Source organism: Acanthisitta chloris, unplaced genomic scaffold, assembly GCF_000695815.1.
Source record: "Acanthisitta chloris isolate BGI_N310 unplaced genomic scaffold, ASM69581v1 scaffold28858, whole genome shotgun sequence".
NCBI classification, from domain to species: Eukaryota; Metazoa; Chordata; class Aves; order Passeriformes; family Acanthisittidae; genus Acanthisitta; species Acanthisitta chloris.
In genome coordinates, this window is record NW_008685867.1 from 4,294 (window position 1) to 31,344 (window position 27,051).

At 43.3% G+C, this 27,051-nt stretch overlaps 1 protein-coding gene across 1 annotated transcript; it reads left to right on the forward strand.

Moving 5' to 3' along the window:
* Nucleotides 1-401: 401 nt before the first annotated feature.
* On the forward strand, nucleotides 402-26,076 carry ANKFY1 (ankyrin repeat and FYVE domain containing 1). Its single transcript, XM_009079925.1, has 24 exons — nucleotides 402-590; nucleotides 2,337-2,455; nucleotides 4,764-4,899; nucleotides 6,368-6,491; nucleotides 7,946-8,095; nucleotides 8,986-9,151; nucleotides 11,125-11,329; nucleotides 12,055-12,123; nucleotides 12,865-13,064; nucleotides 13,487-13,584; nucleotides 13,968-14,193; nucleotides 15,145-15,243; nucleotides 15,637-15,790; nucleotides 16,711-16,894; nucleotides 18,060-18,178; nucleotides 18,955-19,111; nucleotides 20,066-20,266; nucleotides 21,481-21,657; nucleotides 22,171-22,318; nucleotides 22,616-22,706; nucleotides 23,036-23,160; nucleotides 23,347-23,493; nucleotides 24,422-24,512; nucleotides 25,905-26,076. The coding sequence occupies exons 1-24, from the start codon at nucleotides 427-429 to the stop codon at nucleotides 26,035-26,037; spliced, it is 3,483 nt and encodes a 1,160-aa protein (XP_009078173.1). The 5' UTR covers nucleotides 402-426; the 3' UTR covers nucleotides 26,038-26,076.
* Nucleotides 26,077-27,051: the final 975 nt, after the last annotated feature.

Consider the following 27,051-nt stretch of genomic DNA (forward strand, 5'->3'; position numbering starts at 1 on the left):
GTTTGTCTCAGCTGTAAAGTCAAACGGCATCTTAACTAGGCTGAAAAACTGGGTAAGAACCAAAGACTTAGTCCTCTACACCACCACAATCCCACAGTCCTGGACTCCCATGGGTTTAGAAAGCTTATGGCAGTCCTGGCCAAACAGGATTCAGAAGGGTCTTTGTAAGTGGCTCCTATCCCTGTGTTCTGGTTTTTGATATGTTTATGGAAATGATATAAAATAAAAGGTTTAATATTGGGGATGAGATACTCAAGTAGTATAGAAGAGGAGAAACTCACTGGAGTGCTCCAGGGTTAAACAACATGTGTCATGTGCTTGTGGGGCTAAGTTACCCTCGGGTGCTGAACAAAGGTGTGCATGGCTTAACCTTGCAGTAACACTGTGTGCCTTGCAGAGGAGGTGGCCAAGCTGGAAAAGCACCTGATGCTCCTCCGCCAGGAGTATGTGAAGCTGCAGAAGAAACTGGTTGACACAGAGAGGAGATGTAACCTTCTGGCTGTGGAGGCAAACCAGGACAATGCCAGTGACACCTTCATCAGCAGACTGCTTGCCATCGTCGCTGAGCTCTACCAGCAGGAGCAGTACAGGTGAATTGAGCTGTGGGGAGAGGGGAATCACAGGAACCTTTGCTTTTACTGACTGCACTAGGTCATGAGCTTGGGCAAGGGAAGTTCTTTGCTGCCTGGTATGAATAGGGCCCTGAGTTGCAGCTGGAAGAGCATGCTGAGATCAGTTGGCACACCCAGTCAGTTCTTCAAGAGCTCCAAGCAGTTTGTCTCTAAGACTGACACTTAGGGTCAAAGATAACTGACCATAATCACTGTCAACAGCAAAGCTCCATCTGAATAGAAGTAGTTTTGAACTGATCTGTACCTAGCTGATGGATTAACTACATGATAAATGTTCTACCAGCTGGAGAGCTCTCCTTCCCTGAGAGGCTCTGTGCTTGGAACCAGTTCTGTGCTGCTGTTGTGTGTAAAGAAGCCTGATGAAATTGGCTTGTCTGGTTGTATTAGTGATGTATGTGACTTAGTGATGTAAATGAGACTGTATTTTTGAATCTCTGCACAAAATTAGGTTTAATGATTTCTTTTCAATTGGCACATTAAGGATCACCTTCCATACTTTAGATCCCTGAACTGTTTTAGTTCCAAGACACTCAACAATTCTTTGCTGTTACTGAAAGCAATGCCAATAGAGTAAAGAAGTTAAGTCAAGAGGAAATAGGCATTTTGGTTAAAATTTCCTTGCCCTAGCATCTTTTCATGAGCCTCCCTGAGGAAATGCTCTGTGCCTGCAAGAACTGCTTGTAGCATGCTGGTTTGGTAGGTGTCAGAAGAGCTGGATCACTTTTTCTGTTCAGCTTTAAAGGCATAGAATAGTTGTGTAAAAGGACCTAGATATCACATAACATGAGAGAGGTAGCAAGTCCCAGTGCAGTTAAAGGCGTAGTTGTGTAAAAGGACCTAGATATCTCATAAAATGAGAGAGGTAGCAAGTCCCAGTGCAGATTTTGTTAAGTAACATCTCTATTTTGTTCTGTAGCTTATAGCAGTGCTTAGAGTTACAGAATGGTCTGGAGAGCACACCTACACAGTCAGAACCTCTGCAAGCTGTGGGACTTTAAAATAAGCAGGACAGGTATTTTGTAGTTGTGTAAAAGGACCTAGATATCTCATAAAATGAGAGAGGTAGCAAGTCCCAGTGCAGATTTTGTTAAGTAACATCTCTATTTTGTTCTGTAGCTTATAGCAGTGCTTAGAGTTACAGAATGGTCTGGAGAGCACACCTACACAGTCAGAACCTCTGCAAGCTGTGGGACTTTAAAATAAGCAGGACAGGTATTTTCTAGCTGCAGAGGATAACCTGGTGTAAAGGGGTCAGGATGAAGTTGGTGTTCCTGGCAGCTGCTCTCCTGGGAGCTGAGCATTCTGCCTTGCACTCAGATTACTGTCAAACAGGATTGTTCTCTTGCTGGTCTTGCCTGAAACCATTGGTGCTTAGCTGACAGTATTAGTATGGACACTGTGGCATAAATATTTAACTTCAAGATTGTTGGCTTTTCCTGTCTTCTGCAATAATTCTCTTGGTGTTTATTCAGAAATGGTTAAAAAAGCCCTAACCAAATACTAATGGCTCATTGCATTTCTTCCTAGAAAATTAAGAACTGTCATGTTGACATGTCCCACTTAACTAAGCAGATGTGTTTTAATGTCTCAGACAACTTGAACCTAAATGTGGACACCAGGACATTGATACTGTGGAGATGCTGGATCCATATGCACCTAAACACAGGGGAATCTGCATTATACGTGTTTCTGCTTTTTCTTCAGTGATCTGAAGATAAAGGTTGGGGACAAGCACATCAGGGCTCACAAATTTGTCTTGGCGGCACGCAGCGATACGTGGAGTCTTGCCAACCTTGCCTCAACAGAGGAGCTGGATCTGTCAGGTCAGTCACTGTTGGGTGATATGATGCTTTGATTGTCTTTAGGGCAACTGGTGAAAGGGTCTGTTGGGAAAATATTGTTTATGTGCCTTTCAGTCCTCTGCTGTCCACTAAAAGTGGTGCTTAATCCTGGAATTACAGAGCTCTGCCCCTGAACGTGGTGGTGCACTGTGAACTGGTGCTAGTTCAATCAGTAACTTCCCTTCTCTCTCTTTAACAAACAGGGCTGGAGAGTGGTAGCCTGTTTCTTTTCTAGAGACAGCTAAACACAATGAAAAACAAATCTGTATGGAGCAGCTTGACTTGTTCCTATCTAAGGACAGGGCTGTTGGAGGTAGTGTGCATAATTTCTCTGAAGTGTGTCATGGAAATACCTTGCTGCTTGTTCACAGAGTGTGTGTGGGAAGTGAATACAAATACTGATGTTTAACATTAGTTGCTTTGGCACTTTGATAGCTCTGCCAAATAGGTGAGGAAGGGAAGTTTTCTAAAAGACAGTCTGGGACATGAACGTTTTGTTCTGCTGTAGCTGTTTCCTGCATGTACTGACACTGGGCAGTGTTTGTGCTGATTGAACCTCTCAACAGACTTCTCTCTACTTACCAGTAGAGAAGAGCCTTATACAATTAATTTTTGAGCAATAAAACCAGATTTGAAATTAAGCATGTGGAATATTAAGCATTGGCTTCACTTTGTGCACTTCATCCTATCATGAATGCTAAGTGCAGACAAACTGGAAAGAAGCAAATCACACAAGCTGGTTTCATGAGACAGCATGGGCTTCCTTGCCACATGATTTATGGCTCTTTCTGCAGCCACACAAAAACAGATGCCAAGGAGTTCTTAAATTGAGTGCTAGGCTAACAAAAATTGTTACTAAAAAGCTCTTATGTTAATTGTAGTTTTGTTGCTAGAGGCAGTTCACAGCATTTCTGGCTCTACATGTAAGCTAGTCTGAGAATCTCAAGTGCAACTGCAGTCCTACATGTCTAACAATGCAGATACTTCTGTCATAGAACAATGCTTAAAATGAGTAAATGGTACCTTCCACTGTAAAATTGAATTTTCTATAAAAATGGATAAATGGCACAAGGATTAGCTGATGAAATAGTTCAGCAAGCAACAAGCTGCTCCCTGAACATTGTCCCGGATTTCTTAAGGGCTTCTCTTAAGAACTTGCAAGCTAAGATTGCCTGAATCTTATCTTCCAAATACAGACAGCATTTGAGATTGAGTGGTTTTAGAGTTCATGTAATCTGTGGAGTTTTCTAATCTTTGAAAGGGTGGAAAGAGATGAACACATGTTCTCGGTGAGGGGGAGAAAACACACTCTTACCTCTGCCAAGGCAGAGCTGATAGCACAGCTCAAGTAGGTTTTCTGATTGCTTCAGGTTTGGCATAAAATACTTGTCTTGCTGAAACCTCCTGGTTCCTGGGAGGCAGTGTGCTTGCCATGCCAAGTGCTGCTGGCACTCTGCAGATAGTCTGGGGTAACCCTTCATCTCAGGATGTTTCAGGATGGATATTACAGTGTCTTAAATGTCTGTGGTTTCATTTTAAAAACAAAACAGCTGAAAGGATAAAGGTAATTTATCTACGTGAGTGGTGTTTTTAATTGATCTTATGTTATGAAGTTATTCTTATCTCCATCCTTGTAAGAAGGATTGTCACTCTACTTGTGAGCAGGTGACAAAGGTCCTTCCCTCTGGGCTTGTGTAGTGTCTTGTGGTGTAGGCTTCTATTTTTCTTGCTGTTAAAAACATCAGGTTTGTGATCAGCCTTGTAAACTCCGGGAATCTTAACTTCTCAAACTGTCTCTCTTGCACCATTCCTGGTGCTGGTTCCCAGCAGTTTTTAGTCCTTTGTAGTCATGACCAAGGTGGGAACACCTTTGGAATGCAGCAGTTCATGGCTGTAATATAAAAGAGAAGGCTTCTTAAATCAAGAAGAGGCTTTGTGCCTGTCACATGTAGATGTATGAGGGACCAAAGACTTTATAGGAGCATCACTGGCCCCTAAATATGCAGTATTTTTGCAGTAGGTAGGAGATGTTCTAGGGCTCCTGGCATTCTGCACAGTGTTCCAGTGGGAAAAGGTTTTCCTACTTGGTGCCAGCATTGTTACCAGTTTCAACTTGTGACCAGTTCTGCCTCTTTTTTGACATTTTGATTGAACTAAACCATTGCAGTTTCAACAAGGCTGTCTTTTATTTTTAGGGTAGCTGTGACTTTGAGCAGTCAGAGGAATAGCAGCTGCTTGACTAGGCAATTGTTTTTAGGTACTTTATTAATCCTGTTGCTCCCTGTAGCAGATGCTGACCCAGAGGTAACCATGGCAATGCTGCGGTGGATCTACACAGATGAACTGGAGCTGAGAGAAGATGATATCTTCTTGACAGAGCTCATGAAACTAGCTAATAAATTTCAGCTCCAGCTGCTTAGGGAAAGGTGAGTCTTAGTAAATATAGTGAATCTACTTGAACTTTTCAACCTTGTTTGACTAGAAATGAGATGATAGCTGCTGGCAATTGAATAGAATTAGGATTTTTCAAAGTCTTGAGGTTTTAATAACACAGCATCACATTTGGTTTGTCATGGGAAATGAGGCTTTGCACTACAGTCAAACTGGAGCAGTTTCATAGCTTTTATGTTTTACTTTCTAGTTCTTCTCCCAGTCCAACTAATAACCCTGATTTGGTGTTAAAAGGAGATACAGAAGTCACTAGAATAGCATAGGCTCTGGAGAGTTGCAGGAAAGGAATTGTTCAAGGGAATGCTAGGAAGAGTCCATGTCAGGTAGATTGCAGTATTAGAACAGCACAGGTGAAATGTTAATTTAAATAGCTGTTCTGGGTGTCTGTGGCTACTTTTCTTCGTAACTAAGGTTAATGTAGCAGCACATTCTGAGAAGATTGTGATTACACCATTGTAGTAGGGGCTGTGTTGTTACCTTGGATGTATAGAGTGCTCTAAATAACCATTTAGAATTAGTGAAAAGCCTGAATGTACAAATTGAAACCTCTTCAAGGCTCATCCAACTTCAAAGCCTTGATTTTAGTCCAAGTACCCTTTGATAGAATAATCTTTTGCCTGAGGGGTGTCTGGGGCTGTAGCAGTACATGACATTCTTAATCTATGATTTGTGTGCTTCCAACATGAAGCAGACTAAATTGCTGCCAAGTCTTCTGACCAAAGAAGTTGATACTTGTAAGGCTAATGCCTTTGAGCTTTGTACCAGCCTAAAAACTGTCCTCATGTTGTACTGTGAACTTAGCTGCTGTCTGGTCATGGTAGTCTAGTGACAGGTCCATGTACAGGAGCCATTAGTAATTATTAGATGTCTTTGTGGGTATAGAATCATAGGGTAATGGAGAAGAGCTCTAAGATGAAGACCAACCATTCCCCAGGTACTGCCAAGGCCACGACCAACTGTGTCCCTAAGTGCCACATCCACATGTCTGTTAAATCCCTCCAGGGATGGTGACTCCAGCACAGCTCTGGGCAGCTGTGCCAGTGCCTGGTAATCCTTTCTGTGAAGAAGTTTTCCCTAGTATCCAATTTAAACAACCCCTGCTTGTGAGCACTGTAGTACTTGTAAAGACACACATCTTCCCTACTTGATAGCAGTGCATGAACTGCAGTTTGTGCCCTTGGGAGAACTCAGATGTCTCCACTTGCAGGCTCCTACAGTGTGGGGTTATCATGGGACATTGGCTAGATGGATTCTAATGGAAGTCTGCACTTAGAGAAGCTAAGTGCTTCTGATTGAAGTGTGTTTGTGCTGCTCAGACTCAGGGCAGAGCAAGTCCAAGCCATTTGTACTAGCCTCTAGGAAAAGGAGTACCCTGTTAGAGCTAGGGAGGGTGATTGCAGTCGATGTGTTTGATTGCTGAGCATTGGCTTTCTGTTTTGGCAGATGTGAGAAAGGAGTCATGTCCCTGGTTAACGTGAGGAACTGCATTCGCTTCTATCAGACTGCTGAGGAGCTGAGTGCCAGCACATTGCTCAACTACTGTGCAGAGATAATTGCTAGCCACTGGGTGAGTACTGGCAGGAGGGAAAATGTTTGCAGAGTGTAGAATTTTGCTTAGATTACCACACCATTTCACCTCAGGAGTATCTCTTGGTATACAAGCATTCCAGCTGGGATGGGGTTACATGGATTCCTGGTAACTTTGAGTGACTAAGGTGACCTGTTACATTGACCCCTCTGTGTTTGCAAGGAGCAGCAGTGTTGATGGGCAGCTGTGCTTATATAGAATACATACATTGTAATGATATGGACATGCTTTTGCCTCTGTTATTTGATGTTCTCTACAACACTAGTTCATAGTTATGTTTGAAGCAAAACATGTTTAGTGGCTCCTTTAAGATTATTTTTTTTGAGTCTTTAGAGGTTATACCCATTGTCTATCTGGGTGTGAATGTCTTGGCAGGGGGAGTAGTTTATAGCCTGAAGAGTTGTTCTGTTCACTGAAAGTTCCTCACTGTTAGAACTGTCTTAGTTTCCTAAACACAAGCCAAACAAAAAGGGCTGTGCTCTAACAAGCAGGAGGATTGTTTGTCAAATCTGGACTTTGAACTGTTTAGAAGTTCATCCATAGTTGGTCTCTGTCTATACAGATCACAAATACCAGACCTGGTTTTACTTCTAAAAATAATTCATGGAAGCCAGGGAGGTTTATCTTCTGCAGTGGAGGGAGAGGCAAGCAGGCTGGCAACTGGCTTGGAGGTTTCACTTGCTCTGATCTGTTATTTGGAAGAAAGTTTGGTTAACTGGGGAATGCATTAGTCTTTAAAATGAGACTTGTCAAGAGTAAACTTGTGTGTGAGGAGTTAGATTATTCTAAATCTAAAATGGATCACCTGGATGTGGATGCTTCTTTCTCTGGCTAATGCTAAAGCAGAGGGCAGTGTTTTGGCATGTTAATGCATTGGAAAGGTTATTATATCTGAAGCTGCAGGTCAGCAATTTAACTCTTGGCTGCTTCTGGTTCCTCACATTTGATGCTTAATTCTACATGGAAATGAGGTTGTTTCTATTTAGTCAAGTGAGCACTAACTGAGGCCTAAGGTCTTTATACTCCTGAATTTAAACTTACTTTTATTATAGTTTTTCAAAGTACTGTAGAGCTGTCAGTCTGCAATAGCTTTAAGCCTTTTTGCCTGAAAACTAATCAGTGATTTCAGTCCAGATAGAGAATTAGAGACTAACATTTTTACCAGACATTAACATTTAGTTTTCCATGTCTGTAGACAAAAAGTAAGAAAAATGTCACGAATTGATCTTGAAACTGAAATGTAAAATTTAACTGCTGGGTGTTTCTTCCTAGTCTTGAGAGGCTATCTTGGATTGTTCCTGCTTGTTGTTGTGTTATCAAAATGAAGCTTTTAACTGAACTTGCTTTGTGAACTTCAGAATTCCATTGTGCAATGCCTTGTCTATAAATAAAACAAGAGTATTGCTTACCCTTCTCTTTTTGATTGCTCCTAGGATGACTTGCGTAAAGAGGACTTCAGCAGTATGAGTGCTCAGCTACTGTATAAAATGTTCAAGTCAAAGACAGAATACCCGTTGCACAAAGCTATCAAAGTTGAGAGAGAAGATGTAGTGTTTTTGTATCTTATTGAAATGGATTCACAGGTACAGTGAGACTGACTTGATCTATCTCTGAGTATGCTGTTTCAAATCACTAGTTCCTAGCTACCAGTCTGAACCTTGTTCCTCATTTTTTGTCACTAATTCTCATTTCCCTGTTTAGCATTGCCATAGCTCCTTCTGTGTGTAATGAAGGTCTAGCAGCAAAGGCTTCATGAAGACAATTCTGAAGTGATTAATTACACCTTTAAAAGACACTATATCTAGTGAAATCCAATACCTGATATTGCTGTGCACATTTACAGCTGAATGGTGTAACAGTCAACTTTGCTGCTTTGTGGCAGTTCACTAAGCATCATCTCTGAACAAATGCTTTTCTTCTTCTGTTGAAAGTTGAAATTGCAGGTGTTTGTTCTGCTTGGATGAAAACTCTAAACAACTAGCAAGGTAGTTGTCCCCCAGCAAGGGGGAAGGAAGCATTACTCAGGTATTCATTATCAAGAATTGTTAATTAGTCCTGTAAGTTGCCTCAAATTGGAAGCTGGGACTTTAGTGGTATGTGACATCCTTGTGTTCTAATCTGGTTGGGATTTGAGGTATCTTAAAGGAGTAACTGAGTAATTCTTGGTGCTGTGTTGAATATGCCTATGTAAGCAGCATGTTTAAGAGGGTGCTAGTCTTGCCTTCTGAGTTGGACAAGGCTTGCAAAACCAACTCCTGGTTTCTCATGGACCAGCCCTGTGGGCAGACTTGCCCGTGGTGCAGCTGCTCTGCTGACTGTGTCCTTGTGCAAGGGACACTTGCCCAAGTGCCACACTGGCATTTGCACCAGAGCTGAAGGGTTGACTGTATGGCAGTTGGAATGTGGCTGATAAAATGTTATGTTGGGCTGGTGAGCATAACTCTGATGTCAATTGACTGTGTTTGTGTTGTAGCTTCCTGGGAAGCTCAATGAATTGGATCACAATGGAGATCTTGCTTTGGATCTAGCCCTGGCCCAGAGGTTGGAGGGAATTGCCACTACCCTGGTCAACTACAAGGCTGATGTGGATAGGGCAGACAAGAGAGGCTGGAGCCTGCTGCATAAAGCCATCCAGAGAGGTAAGGAGAGAGCATATGAAGCTTTGTTAACTTCCAGTTGTTCCCAGTGTGGAATACATATTCCAGAGTTTATTCCTGTGTCACATTAGAGTTGACACTTCAGTTAGAAACTTGTAGTGAAGGATGGACTTTGGCCTATTTCTTTTTTTTAAACTTAAACCCAAACAGACTCTTCCTTGGGATCTGGGAGCAGCCTTACGCTGCACGACATGCAGAACACTGCCTGCTAAAGGGAGAAATGTAGGGAGACACAGGGAGTATTCTAGTTTGGCAATACCATGTCTTTCTGACAAATAGTTGAATTGAGCATGGCAGCATGAGAGTCACAAAGATGAAACCTTTTTCTAGGCTTGGGTTGAATGCAGCATATGCTTCTTTGTGGTTATAATTAACAGCAAGGGTCCTTGCTACTGGGCAGCAGTTTTAGAGAAGGAAAATCTGACTGCAAGAAGTTGAGGAGCAAATGGAGGTGCCTTTGTCCAGTCTGAATATCTTCAAAGCTCCAGTGAATAGTAGTGTAGTTATCAGTGGAGTCTGAGTACAACTACATGATTGTCTTGAGCTGTTCTCCACCTTAGGGTGGAAAATGGGAACTGGAGCACAGCAGGACCTGGTTGCCATGGCCACAGTGCTCTGAAGGCTTTGGAGCAGCAGCATCTTGGCCTGTGGTCAAAGTCTGGTAAAAATCTGCAGTGAACACCTCATGCTACTAGTTTCCTGCAATATCTTTGGCAGCTCTGTTCCAGAAAGCCAAGCACGAGTTTATTTTTAACAGCAAACTCTCTTGGACTCCTAGAAGTAACTTAAGTTTTGTGAGCCTAAAATATAGCTCCCAACTTCTTCCTTTAATCTCCTGCATATCTGAACAGGGTAATGCTGGTGTCTGGTCCTGTGAGTGAAACTGCAGCAGCAGGAGTAGGAGATCTTCTAGGCATAGGTCAGTGTTGTGATGGCTGCAGCCCTGGAAAGCACTGGAGAGATTGCATCAGGCTGCTCTTCATACTTAATACTGGCATTTGTCCTGTAGTTCTAATGTCTGCTTTGAGTCTGAGCTAGAGCCCTGAGAATGAATGCTTGCTTCTCAGTAACCACAGCTTCAGTGAATTAATCACTGTTAACAATCACATGTTCTGGAGATGGAGCTAAAGCAAATTGTCTGGACTTGCCACATGATTCTTGCTGCTTGTTATCACTGGAGAGTGGGGGAATGTCAGATATGGAAATCAGAGAATGGGATGTTGGGCCTTGGGGGCAGAGTTAATACAGCAATATAGATTGAAACACTGTTCTTTGTTCTTCAGTTTTGCACTCAGGCCAAGCAACTGGTAACTATGTCTATTCAAAGTAGCTTTTGGAGGGCAGTTAGTATTTCCCTGAAGTCATTCTTTGCATCTTGGTGTTTCAAGACCAAGTTTTGATGTTCTGAGCCCAAGCTCTCACCTCGGAGAAGCTCTCAAGAGGGAGTTCTTGGGAATGAGCTGCTGAAGCCCTTGCCCTGTATGGAATGAGGCCTATACTTTGAAGAGCAAAGGCTGTGTTAGTGCTTGTTCATGTAGCAAGACTGAACAAATGACTAACTACAACTACACACTGTTGGCTGATGCTCTGGAATAGTAACTGTTCAAAAATTACTTGTATGTTTAGCATCACAGTTTGTCCTATTGTGTCTTAGAGCAACAATGGATTTGTCTTCATAGAGGAACTAGTAAACTTAGTGTCTCCATAACAATAAACTGGTGTGTGAACTTGAGGCACAGGGAACCTCTGGGCAAAACACTTTGTTCAAGGGCTTGTTATGAAATGCTTTAATCTTGACTTTGCAGTGACATGTTTGTGAAGTTGCCTCTTGCTGAGGCATTCTAGGAACAGACACTTATGTTGGAATGAAGGGAAATTGTGTGTATCCATTTTTTGGAGTATAAAGTGTATAGTGTTTAACTATCCACAAATAACCTTGTTTTGTTTCACAAAAGGGGATAAATTTGCTGCAAACTTTCTCATTAAAAATGGTGCCCGTGTGAATGCTGCTACACTGGGGGACCAGGAGACTCCTCTGCACCTTGTGGCATCCTACAGCCCTAAGAAGCACTTGCCTGATGTCATGGCAGAGATGGCACAGATTGCAGAGTCCCTCTTGCAGGCAGGAGCCAATCCAAATATGCAAGACAACAAGGGCAGGTAAATGCTGGAGGAAGTAAGGTCTGCTACCAGTTTAACTGACAGTACTGTAGGGTTCAGATTCAGCCTGCTAAGAACCTGCTGAGGTCTGTCAGCAAAGCACAGGTGATACTGGAAGCAGGAAAGGTGAATTCATTTGTCCAGTTTGAGACCTGTGGGTAGCACTCAGCAGAAAGCTGTGCCCTGTTGTGGCCTATTAGCCACAGACCAGCTCCAGAAAGCTGGGGTGAGCTGAGTGTCAGAACACATGGCACACAGTTAATTTGCCATTATTGAATCACTGAACAAGTAAAGAAAGCCAACTAAGATGCCAAGTAGTATTTCTGAAAGGTACATCCATCTGAAGCTGTCAGGGAAACTTGAATTATCCCAAAGAGTATCTGCAGTGTGTTTATCTGCAGTGTAGTGCCTGTAAAGTTAGGTTGGGCTGCAGACATGAATATAATATAGAAGACTTGGAGTATATCAGCTGCACAGTTCTAATAGATCAAACTCTTGTGCTTTTTCCTTGAAAGTTAGTTCTTGCACCAAGTTGCTTACACCAAATTAATTGGAATCATGTCACTAAAAGTGTAGATTGCTCTTTGTTTCAAGATGTGTTTGAGCCCTTCTGAAAGGAGAGACAAAAGTTGAGCCCATCAATCTGTAGAGGAGTGTTGGTGGTGATGGACAACATGGAGTGTCTCACTTATTCCTGACCTAACTGTCCTTTGCTCCAATCCCAGGACACCCTTACACGTGTCGATCGTGGTCAGGAACGAGCCTGTGTTCAGTCAGCTGCTGCAGTGCAAGCAGTAAGTCTCACTTAAATACAACTACACTGAGGTTAGCTGTGCAGTTAAGGTATGACAACTGGTTTAACAACTCTTCTGTGCCTTTTTGCCTTATAACAAGACTAGTAATAGACTCAGGATGCAAAAGTGTAAAGGCTTTGAATGACTGAAGGTGCCAGAACAATGCCAGAAGCCATGTCAGGTTTTGCCCTACTCTGAAGAAGCAGCAAATTGCATCTGTTTTTCAAAGAGGGTGAAATAATTTCAAAGGTGAAGTAATGTAGCAATAATTTCATTTGTAGTGGAGCTAAAAGGAGTAGTAATATTCTTGAAATGTCTCAGTATGTGCTTGAGTTCAACTTGGGTTCTGCTTAAAGCTAACACAGGTGACTTTTTAGGGTGGTGAAGCAGAGCACTGTTTGACTCGGTTTGTTTGCAGTTGGATTTGCAGTTCTTGTACATAGCTTACTCAAACAGAAGAGGATTTGCCTCTTTGTTGCACTTAGTGGGAGCCCAAATCTACCAGAGCCACATTTCTAGGAGCATTGAGCTTAAATCTAGCAGTCCCTAAAAGGTGCTGTGCTTGTTTCAGAGTAATCACAGATTCTCTGCAGTAACTGGAGCTACAGTTTCTTGGCAAGCAAAAGTTGTCAGAGAGGTATGAGATGACCTAGTACAGCTGTTCAGACACTTGAAACTTAAGCTGCATTGGAGAACCACTTTTTAAGGTATAAATTGGGGGACACTGACTCTTATTTTTAGACTAGACTTGGAGCTGAAGGATCATGAAGGAAGCACAGCTCTGTGGCTTGCAGTGCAGTATATCACGGTGTCGTCTGATCAGTCTGTGAACCCTTTTGAGGATGCTCCTGTGGTGAATGGAACCTCATTTGATGAGAACAGTTTTGCAGCAAGGTTGATCCAACGAGGCAGCAACACAGATGCTCCAGACACAGTAACAGGTAAACCAGAGGTTTGTATTTCTGTGGAGGTGGAAGACTTGTAAGTTGCTTAATGCTAACTGTACTTAGAGGAGCTGGATGATGTTTCAACAGCACGTGCTGCATAGTGAATGGTAGGGTGTGGTAGCTTTACCCAGAGCTGGAAAACTGACAGTCCAAAGCTGAGCTGGACTTGCAGGAAGTGACAGAAAATCTGAGCTGATTGTCAGGGTCTAATATCCTCTTTATAGTTTCAAAATGTGTAATAGCTAAATAGTAGTGCACGTGACAGTTCAGTGTTGCAAGGAAACTACTGCTAGGTAGGTTTTTCCTTGTTGGCTTCCAACTTTAATGTTGTAAGGTAGTGGTGAAGGTGCTAGCACACTGGTGAGTATTGAGGTGGGGTTGGAATAGCTCTAACAGTGTTCATGGTTTTTCTTTAGGAAACTGCTTGCTTCAGAGGGCAGCTGGTGCAGGAAATGAGGCAGCTTCTCTCTTCCTAGCAACTCACGGAGCAAAAGTCAACCACCAAAACAAATGGGTAAAAACAGAAACTTAGGCTGAAAGTTTCCTTCTCAGAAATAAGATAGCAGAGATCTCTCATTGCTAAACCATAGCTTAAAGCAAGTTGGAGCAGTCTGTGAGCCTTGGCATGTTTTCAGGTATTTACTAGTGATCAGATCACTCTTGCATTCTTGTGGCAGTGTTCTTGCAGCATCACCACTTGTTAACATGCTTTTAACACTTCCCTCAGTACCTGGTATAATAAAGTCCTTAATGAAAGCTAACTCAAGTAGTTTGAAAGTCCTAAAGAGCTTCAGCTACTAGGAGTTAAGCTCTTCACACTAATTCTGGTGGGAATAGTTATTTACAAACTGCATTTTCATGTATCAAGCTGTTAACTCAGTACCCTGTTTGTTAAAGGGAGAAACCCCACTGCACACAGCCTGCAGGCATGGCCTGGCAAACCTGACAGCAGAACTCCTGCAGCAAGGAGCCAATCCCAACATCCAGACAGCAGAAGCAGTGCCTGGGCAGAAGGATGTATCTGCTCCTCCAGCAGCAGAGAATGTCTGTCTGCAAACTCCCCTTCACATGGCTATTGCTTACAATCACCCAGATGTGGTGTCAGTCATCCTAGAACAAAAAGGTAGGTCTTGTCTGATTCAGGCTGCTGATGCTGTCCTGAAGCAGTGTGTCAAGATGGCACCTGAGCTGTGTTTTCACAAATTACTAATAAAGCATGTCTTCCTGTAAACATTGTTTGAGTAGAGTAATTAATAAGACTGGCTAAATATAGTCTTCAGCTTAATCATCTGCATGTTAAGACTAGAAAATTAATTTGCCTGTGAATATTTGTAAAGTCTCCATTGTAGATAAAGGACTTGAATAGTTAGTCCTGAGTTCTATTTCAGTTTTACAACTGAGATCCCATCAAAGCATTTGCTTCAGGTAAATGCTGGAATCAAATTTGGATAAAGGCATCTTTCTGTACTGAGATTTCTGCCTCCCTCAACCCTTAGTAAGAGGATTTTGTACAGAGTATTGCTGGTATCATAGTGAAGTTCACTTGAGTGCTCAAATACTAGCAGATGAGTTTATTAAGTACTACTAGTTCAGCTTCTCCTTTCTAGCAGCAGGAAGGGAGTCTGACAGCTGAAGCAAGGCCAATTTTGTCTCCTACCATAAGTGGGATTTAGAGGGAAGTAGGTGAATTTTGGGGTAAATATCTTCCATCCCAGGGAGCTGAGAAGGAGGGATGCTGCCATCATCTTGTACAGCCTCCACTCTGCACTCCCAGAGCTTTGTCTGTTCCACTCTCTTTGGAATTGCAGGGAGAAAGGGACAGGTGAGGTGAAGCCTCTTAGCTAGAAAAATGAATGGTTTTTAGTACAACTGTTAAGATCAAGCAGTAGTGGCAATACTGCCTGAATCCTAAGCAGTATCACATCAGGGAACCTGAAGGTGTCTCACTAAGAGCTTTCAAACTGATTGCTAAAGGAACAGCCTTCTTCAAACTGTGATGCTGCTGCTGCAGCTTCCAGTGTGTGACTGCAGGTCAAGTACAAGAATGCTCCAATTCCTTACCCTTTTTTTATAGCTAATGCTCTTCATGCTACCAACAACTTGCAAATTATTCCCGACTTCAGTCTAAAGGACTCTAGAGACCAGACTGTACTGGGATTGGCTCTTTGGACAGGTATGTACCTCAAAGCAAGATGAGAATTTACAGTGATGTGGAAGCTGTGATGTGAACAAGATTTTTCAAAGACAAAACAACAGGTGTGTGTTCATGTCCTGATTTGTCCTTGTCCTATGTGCTGCTAGAGAGGAGCTGTCAAGGACAGCTTTAGATGATTCCTTATCTTCTAAAACTGAGTGTTCACATCTGATTTACTGGTAGATTTTAGCCCTGCAGCCTCTTGCCCACAGCTGTGCCTGCAGTTCTGTGGTATTGCTCCATTGAACTCCCTGGTCATTTTTATACCAGATCACTGTATTGTCTGTGCATGGTTAACTCTGTCCTGTTAGTCCTCAGTGTCTGTGTTTGATGGAACTGAAGGTACAGTACTGATGGGTTTGAACTCTCTAGGCATGCACACGATAGCAGCTCAGCTGCTTGGGTCTGGGGCCTCCATCAATGACACCATGTCAGATGGACAGACTCTCCTGCACATGGCAATCCAGAGACAGGACAGCAAGAGTGCTCTCTTTCTGCTGGAACATCAGGCAGATATAAATGTCAGGTAAGACCCTAACTGATACAACACTCAACTGGATATGTCTCTAGAAGCAGGTGGTGACAACTGACTTTGTCAACTGTCTTGAAGTTGGTTTCAAACTGATTTATGCTAATTGTGTGTTTGGTGCTGGTTTGTGGCACTTGTTATGGCTGAGGGATTGCATATGGAAACTTGGACCTATATATAGCTCCATTGATCACTACCTCCTCTTGAGGCTGCAGTAGGAGGTGATACTTAATTCTAGGTAGGACAGAATCCTTTGTAACAGACTCAAATCCTAGACAAATGGCACTGAACTTCTGTTGTCTCATCCATTTGCCAGCTTCTTGGAGCTGCATATTTTCTACCATCCAGAATAATTAGATACAGGTCCAGCAGAAAGATTCCAGTAGAACTTTCCTCCTGAGTATCTCCTAGACAACCTGATATTAGACTTAACAGAACATTTGTCTGCTTACATGACTGACAGGCTGCCTTTGAAATTTGGCAAGGTTTACCATAGTGAATGTCATGGGTACAAACTGCCTAATGCTGCTGTTCTAACTTCAGGTTTTTAACAGTTGGTATTTGACTGTTGATTGAAGTGTTGCCATGTTGCAGACAAAGCTGTTTGCTCCTCTGGCAGCAGGCTGGCTCTGAAGGGGCTCTGTTCAGTTAATGACTGGCTGAAGGAATGGAGTGTCTCTGAGCTAAGAATGCTAACTTGCTTTTCCAACTTCAGAAATCAATCCCTTGCTACTAAAGGGAGAAAGGAAGGTGAACAACAAAGTCATGGTGAAATACTAGTATGGTGTGTTGGCTTGGCTGTGGAGAGATGGTCCCAGTGCAGAAAAAATACACACGAGGAGAGAATTCTTGGCTTTGTCAAGAAACTACTGTAGCATGAGGCTGAAACTGATAGTGCAGCAGTCACATACCTGGAGCTGTCTCTCTTGCAGAACCCGGGATGGAGAGACAGCCCTGCAGTTGGCCATCCAGAACCAGCTGCCTCTGGTGGTGGATGCCATCTGCACCAGGGGCGCAGACATGTCCGTGCCAGATGAGAAAGGAAATCCTCCCTTATGGCTTGCCTTGGAAAATAACCTGGAGGATATTGCATCAACTCTGGTAAGTCTGTCGCTCTGCTTAATTTTTTCTCACTTTTGTGCATCTTGCAAACAGCAAAAGGGCTCACCAGCATAAGTAAACTCAATGCATGAATAGAATAGAGTGGTCCGATATCATTAACTTCTGGAGGCTTTTTCTTCACCAGAACTTCCTCTTCTCTGCAGAAATCTTTTCTAAATACTGTAGCATGCAAAGCATAATGGCTTGCAGCCACTGTAATAAAAGTATAGCATGTGCTTCTAGATCCTGGAAGGAGTAAGGATCTAGTAGAAGCATCAGTTTGTGGCATACCAGATTTGTGTAGTGATCCACTTCCTGAATAAAACCAAACATGCCTGTGTGTTAGTGCTGGGTTTTATTGCATCTGAAAGTTCCACCAAGAAAGCCTTTAAAGGCTTATATTTGCTTTAAAGACTGTTTACTTTCAGGCATGGATGATCCAGCAGGAGACTTCTTGGACACAAGTAGACCTCCTTAGATCTCCTTCAAAAGGAAGTTGCTTGAAAGCTTTGTGATATCCAGTTATTGTCTGCTAGAGACAACTATTGGAAAGCTGTGCTGGTGACTTGAGACATACATCTCAAAACTGTACTTGACTGTGCTGATATTGGATAAGAATCTTTATGGTCAACACTGCAACTACTTATATATAAACCTTGTAAATAGTTTGTAAAGTGGAGTAGAACAAGACCTAAGTGTCACATTGTTAAGTGTGTAGTTCTTGAATAGAGGAATGCTAATATTAGCAACACAATTCATGGAAATAACTATCTGTTTAGCTGAGTTTATAGGAAAGCAAGTAAATGGGTCAGACCAGCAAAGGCTATGCCTGCTGATGCAACTTGAGTTGCTGTAGGTGCTTGTCATGGCTGAAAGTGAGGTCACTAGTCCAACTGGCCTAAGACCTGTCTATCATCATATGTGGTTAAATATTTGGATTGTTAATAGATGCCACCTAATTAAGGATTACATACTAAACCAATAAAACACTGGTCTGGAAGCCATTGAAGTAGCTTCCTGAAATTCAGTGGCTGTCACAAGAGTAGACAAGGCACCTCAAGTTCTGCCTCTAAGGGATCGTATTCCAGAAGCATTAATCAAGGACTACAGTAGGAGCTTGTTGGAGACATAAAAAGCCTTCACTGCCTCGTGCTTCTCCTTCCAGGTTAGGCATGGCTGTGATTCAACCTGCTGGGGGTCAGGACCAAGTGGCTGTTTACAAACCCTTCTGCACAGAGCAATTGATGAGAACAGTGAGCAGATTGCCTGCTTCCTCATTCGCAGGTCAGAGCCTTCTGAGACCTCCTGATGTGTGTGTTTGCATTTCCTGGTGTGAACTGATTGAATGCTCTCCTAAGTCAGTACCAAGTCTGTGCTGTGTTAGTCTTTTTGGGGGGTTGTTGGCACATACTGAATTTTGACTAGTCTTAAAGACACATTCTGTTACCTGTATTAATATCAGGTGCTTGATGACAAGAGTCAAACTAAAACCAGGCACTTGTGCTTTTGTAGAATGCATCAGCAGGTGCTGGATCATAGAATCCTAGAATTTAGGGGTTGGAATGGACCTTACAGATCATCTAGTCCCAACCCCCTGCCCTGGACAGGGACGTCTCCTCACTGGATCAGGTTGCTCAAGGCTCATCCAACCTGGCCTTGAACACTGCCAGGGTCAGAGCAGCCACAGCCTCCCTGGGCAATGTGTGCCAGTGTCTCACCACCTGCACCGGAAAAAACTTTTTTCTCACATCCAGTGTAGACTTTCCCTCCTTCAGTTTGAACCCATTACTCCTTATCCTGTCACTGCAGCTCCTAACACAGAGTCCCTCTGCAGCTCCTTGTAGGCCCTTCAAATATTGAAACGTAGCTCTGACCACACAGTCTTTTCCAGGCTGAACAGCCCCAACTTCCTCAGCCTGTCCTCATAGGGGAGATGCTCCAGTCCTCTTAGCAACTTTGTGGCCTCCTCCAGAGGGCTCTTGTAAACTTTTCTGGCCCTTTTGGAAACAATTGAAGTCTGGATCAAACATAGTAAATTGACTGTGTTATGTTTGTTTTAGTGGGTGTGATGTGAACAGTCCCAGAAAGCCAGGCCCAAATGGAGAGGGAGAAGAAGAAGCTCATGATGGACAGACACCCCTACACTTGGCAGCCTGCTGGGGGCTAGAAGAGGTGATCCAGTGCCTTCTGGAGTTTGGTGCCAATGTCAATGCTCAGGTATGTGAACAAATCATGCACAATTGTTTGAAGGTGATTCTTTGCCTCTCCTGTAGTGAAAACAAACCTTCCTCTCAACTGTGTTACTTGCTGGATAGGGAAAAGAGCATCCTGCTCTTAGGGCTGAGCCAATGCCATGACTGGCTGCAGTACTGCCTCCTTTCCTGTCCCTTGTTACCAGCTCTGGTGCTTCTCTGCCCATGGGTTAATTCAGGAAGCTATGCTGAAGGAAACTAATGGTACAAAAAACTTCGTGCAGTGTTAGCTTTCTGGTGTAGCAATTTGAATTCAGCTCTTCTGCCTCTAGTGTGAATTAAAGGCAGGGGCAGAGCTGTGTTCTGCTGCAATGAATCATTATTCAGCTACAGGATATAAAACTCCAGAGTACTCTTTGTTAGCGTGTTCGGGAAGTGTCTTCTGTTACTGAGTAAACTGAGGTGATGTAAGTAGGAGTTACACTTCATTTTTGATTACACAGTAATCCTTAAACAGCAGCTTGACAAATGGCAACATGAGAACTAAATGGGGAATGTTTCTAGGTCCTGATGCTCTTGAAAGTGACATCAAAACAAATCACAGAGCACAGTCACAAAGCAGCCATGGCTGTAAACTGCTGCTTGATGCAGACAAATGATTAAACACCTCAGTTGAATCTGGTATTAAATTTGAATGTTCATCTCAGCCCCTAAAATGACTGTCTACATGGGAAATGTTGTGCTGAGCTCCTTAAATGGCTCTATAGCACAGGATTGAGGCCAACCTGTTTGGAGAAACAAATCCCAATTTGCTTTTCTGGGTTTGAGCTCCCACTGCTGCTGTTTGGTGTCCCAGCTGAGGGAAGCTGAATGAACTAAACAGAACTAAACTGCTAAGTTTCCTTGACCCTTTGGAATTAGAGGAGTATTGGTGTATTACTGAATCTTCATATAACAAAACTTCCTGGTTTCCTTCTAGGATGCAGAAGGAAGAACTCCAATCCATGTTGCCATTAGCAACCAACATAATGTTATCATTCAGCTGATGATTTCACATCCAGATATTAAGCTCAATGTCCGAGACAGGCAGGGAATGACTCCCTTTGCTTGTGCTATGACATACAAAAACAATAAAGCAGCTGAAGCAATTTTGAAGAGGGAACCAGGAGCTGCTGAACAGGTGAGCTGGGGGAAAGCCATGCTGAGCTTGTTACTGTACTAGTTTGTGGTAACAGCTGTTGCACGAGGCAATTCTGCTTTGTCCTTTAGTGGCTTTACATGCAATCTGTTTGCCAGGTGCCAGTTCTCTGCTGCAGGATTTATTAGGAAGCTGTAGGTGTGTATGTGCCATGTGTGAGTAAGAACATTGAGGGTTAGTGTCTTGTTATGCCTCCTCATCTTGTCAATACTAAACTGAGGAACAGACGTATGTGTATATAAGGAGAAAATTCTAACTCTGCTCTTGTGCTGATGAGTACAGAAATAATCATTTTACCCAGTTCTCCTAGAGCTAACCCAAACAGAAAAAGCCAGACCTAAAATAACTGAATAATAGATGCTGTGCTGCACTGCTGAACTGTAAAACCTCCAGCTGTGTCTTCAGGCTTCTGGTGTGTCACTTCAGGCAGCTGTTCAGGAGTTTCTTCCTACCCTATTAAGTTTAACCACTAGTGAAGTTTTTGAGTGCTTAGTGAGCTCCTGTGATATATCTAAAACATGTTACAAATACAGCCAGTTCTAAATATGGTTTAACATCAGCTTCAAGGCAAAGATGAACAATAACATGTGCTTGGTATTAAGCCAAAAAAAATGAATTCTCAGGTTGCCCAGAGAAGCTGTGGCTGCTCCAAGCCCTGTCCAACCTGACCTAGTGCAAGGTGTCCCTGCCCATGCCAGGGAGTGAAACGAGATGAGCTTTAAGGTTCTTTGCAGCCCAAACCATTCCATGATTTTATGGATACACTCTGTGTCAGTGTGGTAGGATTACATGTTGCTTCCTTCTAGGTTAACTGCCATGTTGACTGGAGCTTGTTTAATTGTACTGAGTTTATCATTAACTCCTGCTTAGTACTTAACTACGACAGCTGTTAACCTTTTGCCTGTCTAACAATGCTCTCCAGTGTGTGGTCAAGAAATTACAAGGCTGTAAAGTAGAAATAAAGTAGCCTGAAGCAGACTTGAGTGAGCAGTTGCAGCAAATAACTTCTCAGGTCAGTTATTTGATAATCACAACTATCAGACAAGTCTCTAATGTCAAGCAGTGAAAGGAACAAGATTCTGCAGCTCACTTCAGATGGAGATAGCAATTATCTCCTAGTGAAAATATGGCCTACAACATAAATTTGCTGTTCTGCAGGAATAAGGGAATAATCACATGTGCCCTTTCTGCTCCAGGTCGATAATAAAGGTCGGAATTTCCTGCATGTGGCTGTTCAGAACTCAGACATTGAGAGTGTGCTGTTCCTCATCAGTGTGCAGGCTAATGTCAACTCCAGGGTGCAGGATGCCTCCAAGCTGACTCCCCTGCACCTGGCCGTGCAGGCTGGCTCCGAGATCATCGTGCGCAACCTGGTATGGACTGGAGGCACTTCTCTTTCCTCTGCTTAAAAATGCACATTCTGCTTTAAAACACAGTGCCTGTAGGCTGGCCAGGTCAGCTGAAGGTGACACTGCTGTTTCTGAAACAGAACTCAGCTTGTACTGTTAGCTGAGCTGCCTATGGAGCACGTTGAAGAGTTCAAGGAGCATTTGGGCAATGCTCTGAGTCACGTGGTTTGATTCTCCAGGTTGCCTTGTGCAGTTGGATTTGATGATCCTCATGGGTCCTTTCCAGCTCTGAATATCCTGTCATTGATTTGCAGCAATCACTGGGTAGTGTGGCTCACTGGAAGGAACCTTACCTTGCCCTTTCTACACATTCAAACACAAGTTGTAGCAGCTCAGTAGTGATAGCATTTTATATGTGCTGGAAGCCTAGAAGTATCTCTGTACAGTGGAGTCTTGTGTGCTTCATTCACAGAAATAGTGTTGGCTAAAATAGCCCTGAAACCATCTTTGAACATATTCCTTCTTGCACCCTGACAGCTGCTTGCAGGTGCCCAGGTGAATGAACTGACGAAGCACCGTCAGACTGCTCTTCACTTGGCAGCACAGCAAGACTTGCCCACAATTTGTTCAGTCCTTCTGGAGAATGGAGTAGACTTTGCAGCTGTAGATGAAAATGGAAATAATGGTAAACTTCAAGCTATTCAAGTAAATGTGAACACTTCAGTAATGTGTTAGTGGTGTTTCCTGGGGGTAGAGAGAACCTGCTGGTTGGGTTTGCTCTTCAGAAGTGAAACAGAATGAAGGTCTAGGGAACCAAAGCTGGTGGAAGAGTTTTGGAGAGGGAAGGTGGGGAAGTGGGAGTATTTAATTTGTTCGTTAGGCTGTAATTATTGCTGACATTCAGAAGGGGAGTATTTAATTTGTTCATTAGGCTGTAATTATTGCTGACATTCAGAGTCCTGACCCTTTTTTCCCTTTTCAGCCCTTCACCTGGCAGTGATGCACGGCCGCCTGAACAACATCCGCGTCCTCCTCACGGAGTGCAACGTCGATGCAGAAGCCTTTAATATCAGGTAATCATAGTCTCTAGACCAAAAGAACCACATTCTGTTTGAAAATGTGCTGATATGACTATATTTAAAGAAAACAAACTCCAAAGATTTAGCTTGTACTATAGTATTTATACACTAATTTGAGTGAAGCGTGCAGAGGATTCTGTGTCTGAATTGTGTGGAAATTAGATATACACCTAAAAAAAGTTGAAGTAGGCAGTTGTGTGTGATGTACTGAGTTACTCAGGTGTAGCATTGTTCAAATCTGAACCAAACTTGAAAGCAAGGAGAGCTGAGTGAGTAACCGTAGCAGCAAGCAGACTGATGAGGATAACAACTCTCTCCCCCAGAGGCCAGTCACCAATGCACATACTGGGACAGTATGGGAAGGATAATGCAGCAGCCATCTGTGACCTCTTCTTGGAGTGTATGCCAGAATACCCTCTAGACAAACCTGATGCTGAAGGAAACACAGGTAGGTGAGATTCAGCACCTACTAAACTTGAGAGTCACTCAGATTGTGTTCATGGCGTGTCACGTTTAAAGCTGCTATAATTAGCAGGAGCTTGTTAAATACAGTAAGATGTGAACATTCTCTGGACTGAGTGTAGCACAACCTACTGCTCTGCTAGCAAGGAACTGTCTGGCTTTTGTTTTCCAGTGCTCCTCTTGGCTTACATGAAGGGAAATGCTAACCTGTGCCGTGCAATAGTGAGGGCTGGGGCTCGGCTTGGCGTCAACAATAACCAGGGAGTCAATATCTTCAACTATCAAGTTGCTACAAAACAGCTTCTCTTTAGGCTGCTGGGTAAGTACTACTTCTACAGTGGGAAGGTGGTTTTAGCTTATGCTTCTGGGATGCTTTGGTGAAGGAAAGATCTCTGGACATCTGACTTAAATGACAGCAATTCCAGAAGGGCAGAACTGGTGATATTCTACTACTTTCAATGGGGAGTGGAATGCAGACCTGTCCCTGTTGCAGAACTAGGATGGGAAGCATGCTAGCCCTCACTGAGCATCTGAAGAGGGCCCATGGGAAGAGAAAGGTGTTGTACCAGTGTGCAAAGTGTGGTCACACCAACGTGAACCATCACAGCATGGCCTGTCATTTCCCACGGTGCCAAGGGCTGCAGAGGTGAATGCAGGAGGCGAGTGGAGTTGGAGGTGTGTGGACGAGTGTTTGAGACTAAAATCAGTCTGGGCCAGCATAAGAGACATGCTCACCCAGTTTTAATTAAAGTTTGGTAGGGAGAGTAAACATCGATAGGGCCAGGATGACACAGGAGCACTTGGTGCCACAACCCAGTTAAGATCTCACAGGTAGTGGGTGGGGACAATCTTGCATGATGTGTCACATTCTACCAACAGCACAAAATCTACTGATTTTGACCAAGGTGGATGGGCCACCTTTACTTAATCTGGAAAAAGGACATATAAATTATGTGTTTGATAAATATTACTTTTTCTGGAAGGATAGACATGGAGACTTCTGCCTGATTGTGTAGTCTAATGGAGCCTGGAACTCAGGCACTGCTTTTGAGCTGGTGCTGTATAGTTGCTGTGGATAATGTTGAAAGCAACAATACACTGTCTACAAACACGAGTGCAGCTCCTGCAGGAGTGGTTAAATCCATTGTACTGAATGTAACCTAAAACTGGAAAAAGCCTCCTTAATGTTACAGGGTACTCAAGAGATGTCCAAGCCCATTTTACCTTTACATTTTTGCCTCTGACAGACATGCTGACAAAAGAACCTCCCTGGTGTGATGGCTCTAACTGCTATGAATGCACTGCCAAATTTGGAGTCACGACAAGAAAGCATCACTGGTAATATGACCCATCTAGTCTTGTTCCTTCTGGTGCTTTAGGAATGTTAACATAGGTGTATAATCAGTAATACAGCTGAAACATTCCACCCTGTCCTAGATCAATCACTTGTGGTCTGACCATAATCATATCTTGAGCAATTTGTGCATTTAATATTCTGATTGGTTGTAAATGAGAAATCATGTCCAGGTTCCAGTGGTGAAACAGATTTCAATGCCCATTTCCAGTGGTTGCCATGGAAAGAGGGTCATGCACTTCACACAGAAGAGAGGAACAGCAGTGTATTGTATTGATACAAGTTAACAAAGTTCAGTGGTAAATGTGGCTGTGGTTTAACAAGACAAGTTATGCTTGACTGTTTGCTGCCTAGAGGGTAGTGTGAGACACAACTGCCAGGGAGACTCTCCTGTTGAGGCCTGAGGATCAGAAAGGACCCTGGTGTTCTAAATTATTTCTCACAGGGAATTTAGGTACAACAGGGTCCAGACTTAGTCCTAGACTTGGCCAGGGGTTTATGTCTGAAGGATTATGCATCTGCCATCAATCTTTCAGCTCACATAGCTAAGACTTTAGAGTTTCAGCATGTTTATTGCCAATTCACTTGCAGAGTATCTGATGTGATGAGGATCCTCTCAGCCCCAAGGACACCTTGAGAGGTGTCCCTGCTCACGGGGAGCTCCTGGCATGCAGCCTGCTGCCATGCAGGAGAGCTCAGCAGGCTCTGGGCCATCCACTATTTATGGAGCAAGATGATTGACCTGTAGCTGTATTTGCATTCCAGCTGCATTTCAGCTGGGGCATGCTCAGCTAGCCCTCAGCTGCTGAGCCACACTGACAGCCCCTGGCTGTTGTGGTGTTACCTGTGTCCCCAGAGCTCAGCTTCAGCCACACACAGCCTTTGTGACTGCCATCGTGCCTACTGCTGAAGCAGGAAGGGCAGCACACCACTGCAGTTGTGGGGCTGACCTGCTCTGAAACAGGTGACAGATTTTGGGCAGGTATTGCTAGCTCAGGTTCTGGTGCTGTTTGTAATGTGGAAGTGGCTGAAGATGTGCACGTGAGTTGCTCTTGTGTAGATATGAGTTGCCATTTCTGAACTAGCCTGAACTTGTACAAAAGTGCTGGGTGAGATGGTTGTTAAGATTTTTCTTAGTGCAGTTTTCCAGAGAAGTTACATTTGCATCAGTTAGTTAGACAAGTACAGAAGCAGCTTGTGGTTTTGGCATTAGTAATCTGTTCCAGAGGGATCAGAATAGACAAGATAAACATAGCATTTCAGTTGGTACTGTACATTTTTAGTGATGATAACACTGGTAAAGAATACCAAACAGTAAAATCCTGGTGTTCACTAGGAGTGAATTGACTTTTCTTCCACCCCTCTTCTCCCAACAGCCGCCACTGTGGACGTCTGCTCTGCCATAAGTGCTCAACAAAGGAGATTCCTATCATAAAGTTTGATCTGAACAAGCCAGTTCGAGTTTGCAACATCTGCTTTGATGTCCTGACTCTGGGAGGAGTATCCTAGTATGGTCTGGAAGTAAAGGGATTCCCAGTCAGTGCTCCTGACAGCAGCTCTGCTTACAAGCCCTCTGGATAGGGAAGAGGAGGCCTATACACGTCTTCTGCAATAGACTGAACTAATTAAGGACCCTGTTATGATATACTCTGGTATAAATGACTTTGTATGACTGTCAATGTATCAGGCTGTGATAGACTTCACTAGGAATTCGAGTGGATCATTGAAACCAAGTGACAAAAGGATTTAGACCCTCTTCTAGTTGCAGTGGGGTATGGAAGCTGAAATTTAGACTGTTTGAATCAACGTAAAACAGGTCTGTCCTTGACATGGTGCTTTGCACTGAGCAACTCTATTAAGTCCTGTGGCTTTCAGGCTGCTTAGTAGAGATGGCATTAAGTTTCAGGGTAATCAGGTATCTTTCTTTGCTTTGTCTTAAATGTTCCCCTTCTCTAGAGAAGACTTCTGATGAAGCCAGACTGAGCTGTTGCAACCACTGTTCATTTCAAGAAACTCTTCAAACCTGAGAGTAGTTCTAAGTATAGCTCAAGAATTGTGGCCTTACAACAGAAAGCTTTACACCATCTGATGCAAAGCAGTCAGAATTGCAGATCCACATCCTGATACCTCCTCAGCAAATGTCTCGTTAGCTTTAGCATGTTCAAGAGAAGTGCAAGGTTGTTTTAGCCAGTAATTGCTCTTGCTCATACCTGCTAGAACTGTTGGTCTGTGTTGCACTTTCATGTTTACTTTACTGGTCCTTCCAGTTCATGAAACTTGTATAAATGACTGTGAGTTTGCCGAAAGGTCTGAGCACATGCTAAAGGAGAAACACTAAACCTGGTGAAGTCTAACTCACAATACAGCAATAAATGCTGAAGTGCATTAGGAATCCCATGAGGGGAGAGTAGCACTTTCCTTGGGTCTAAAGGCCCTGGTTAACTGCTGTGGGAGAGTCAGTTACCCTACCAGTGTACAGTGTGCTGTGCCTCTAGACACTAAATTTGGGTCCATTTTCAGCAG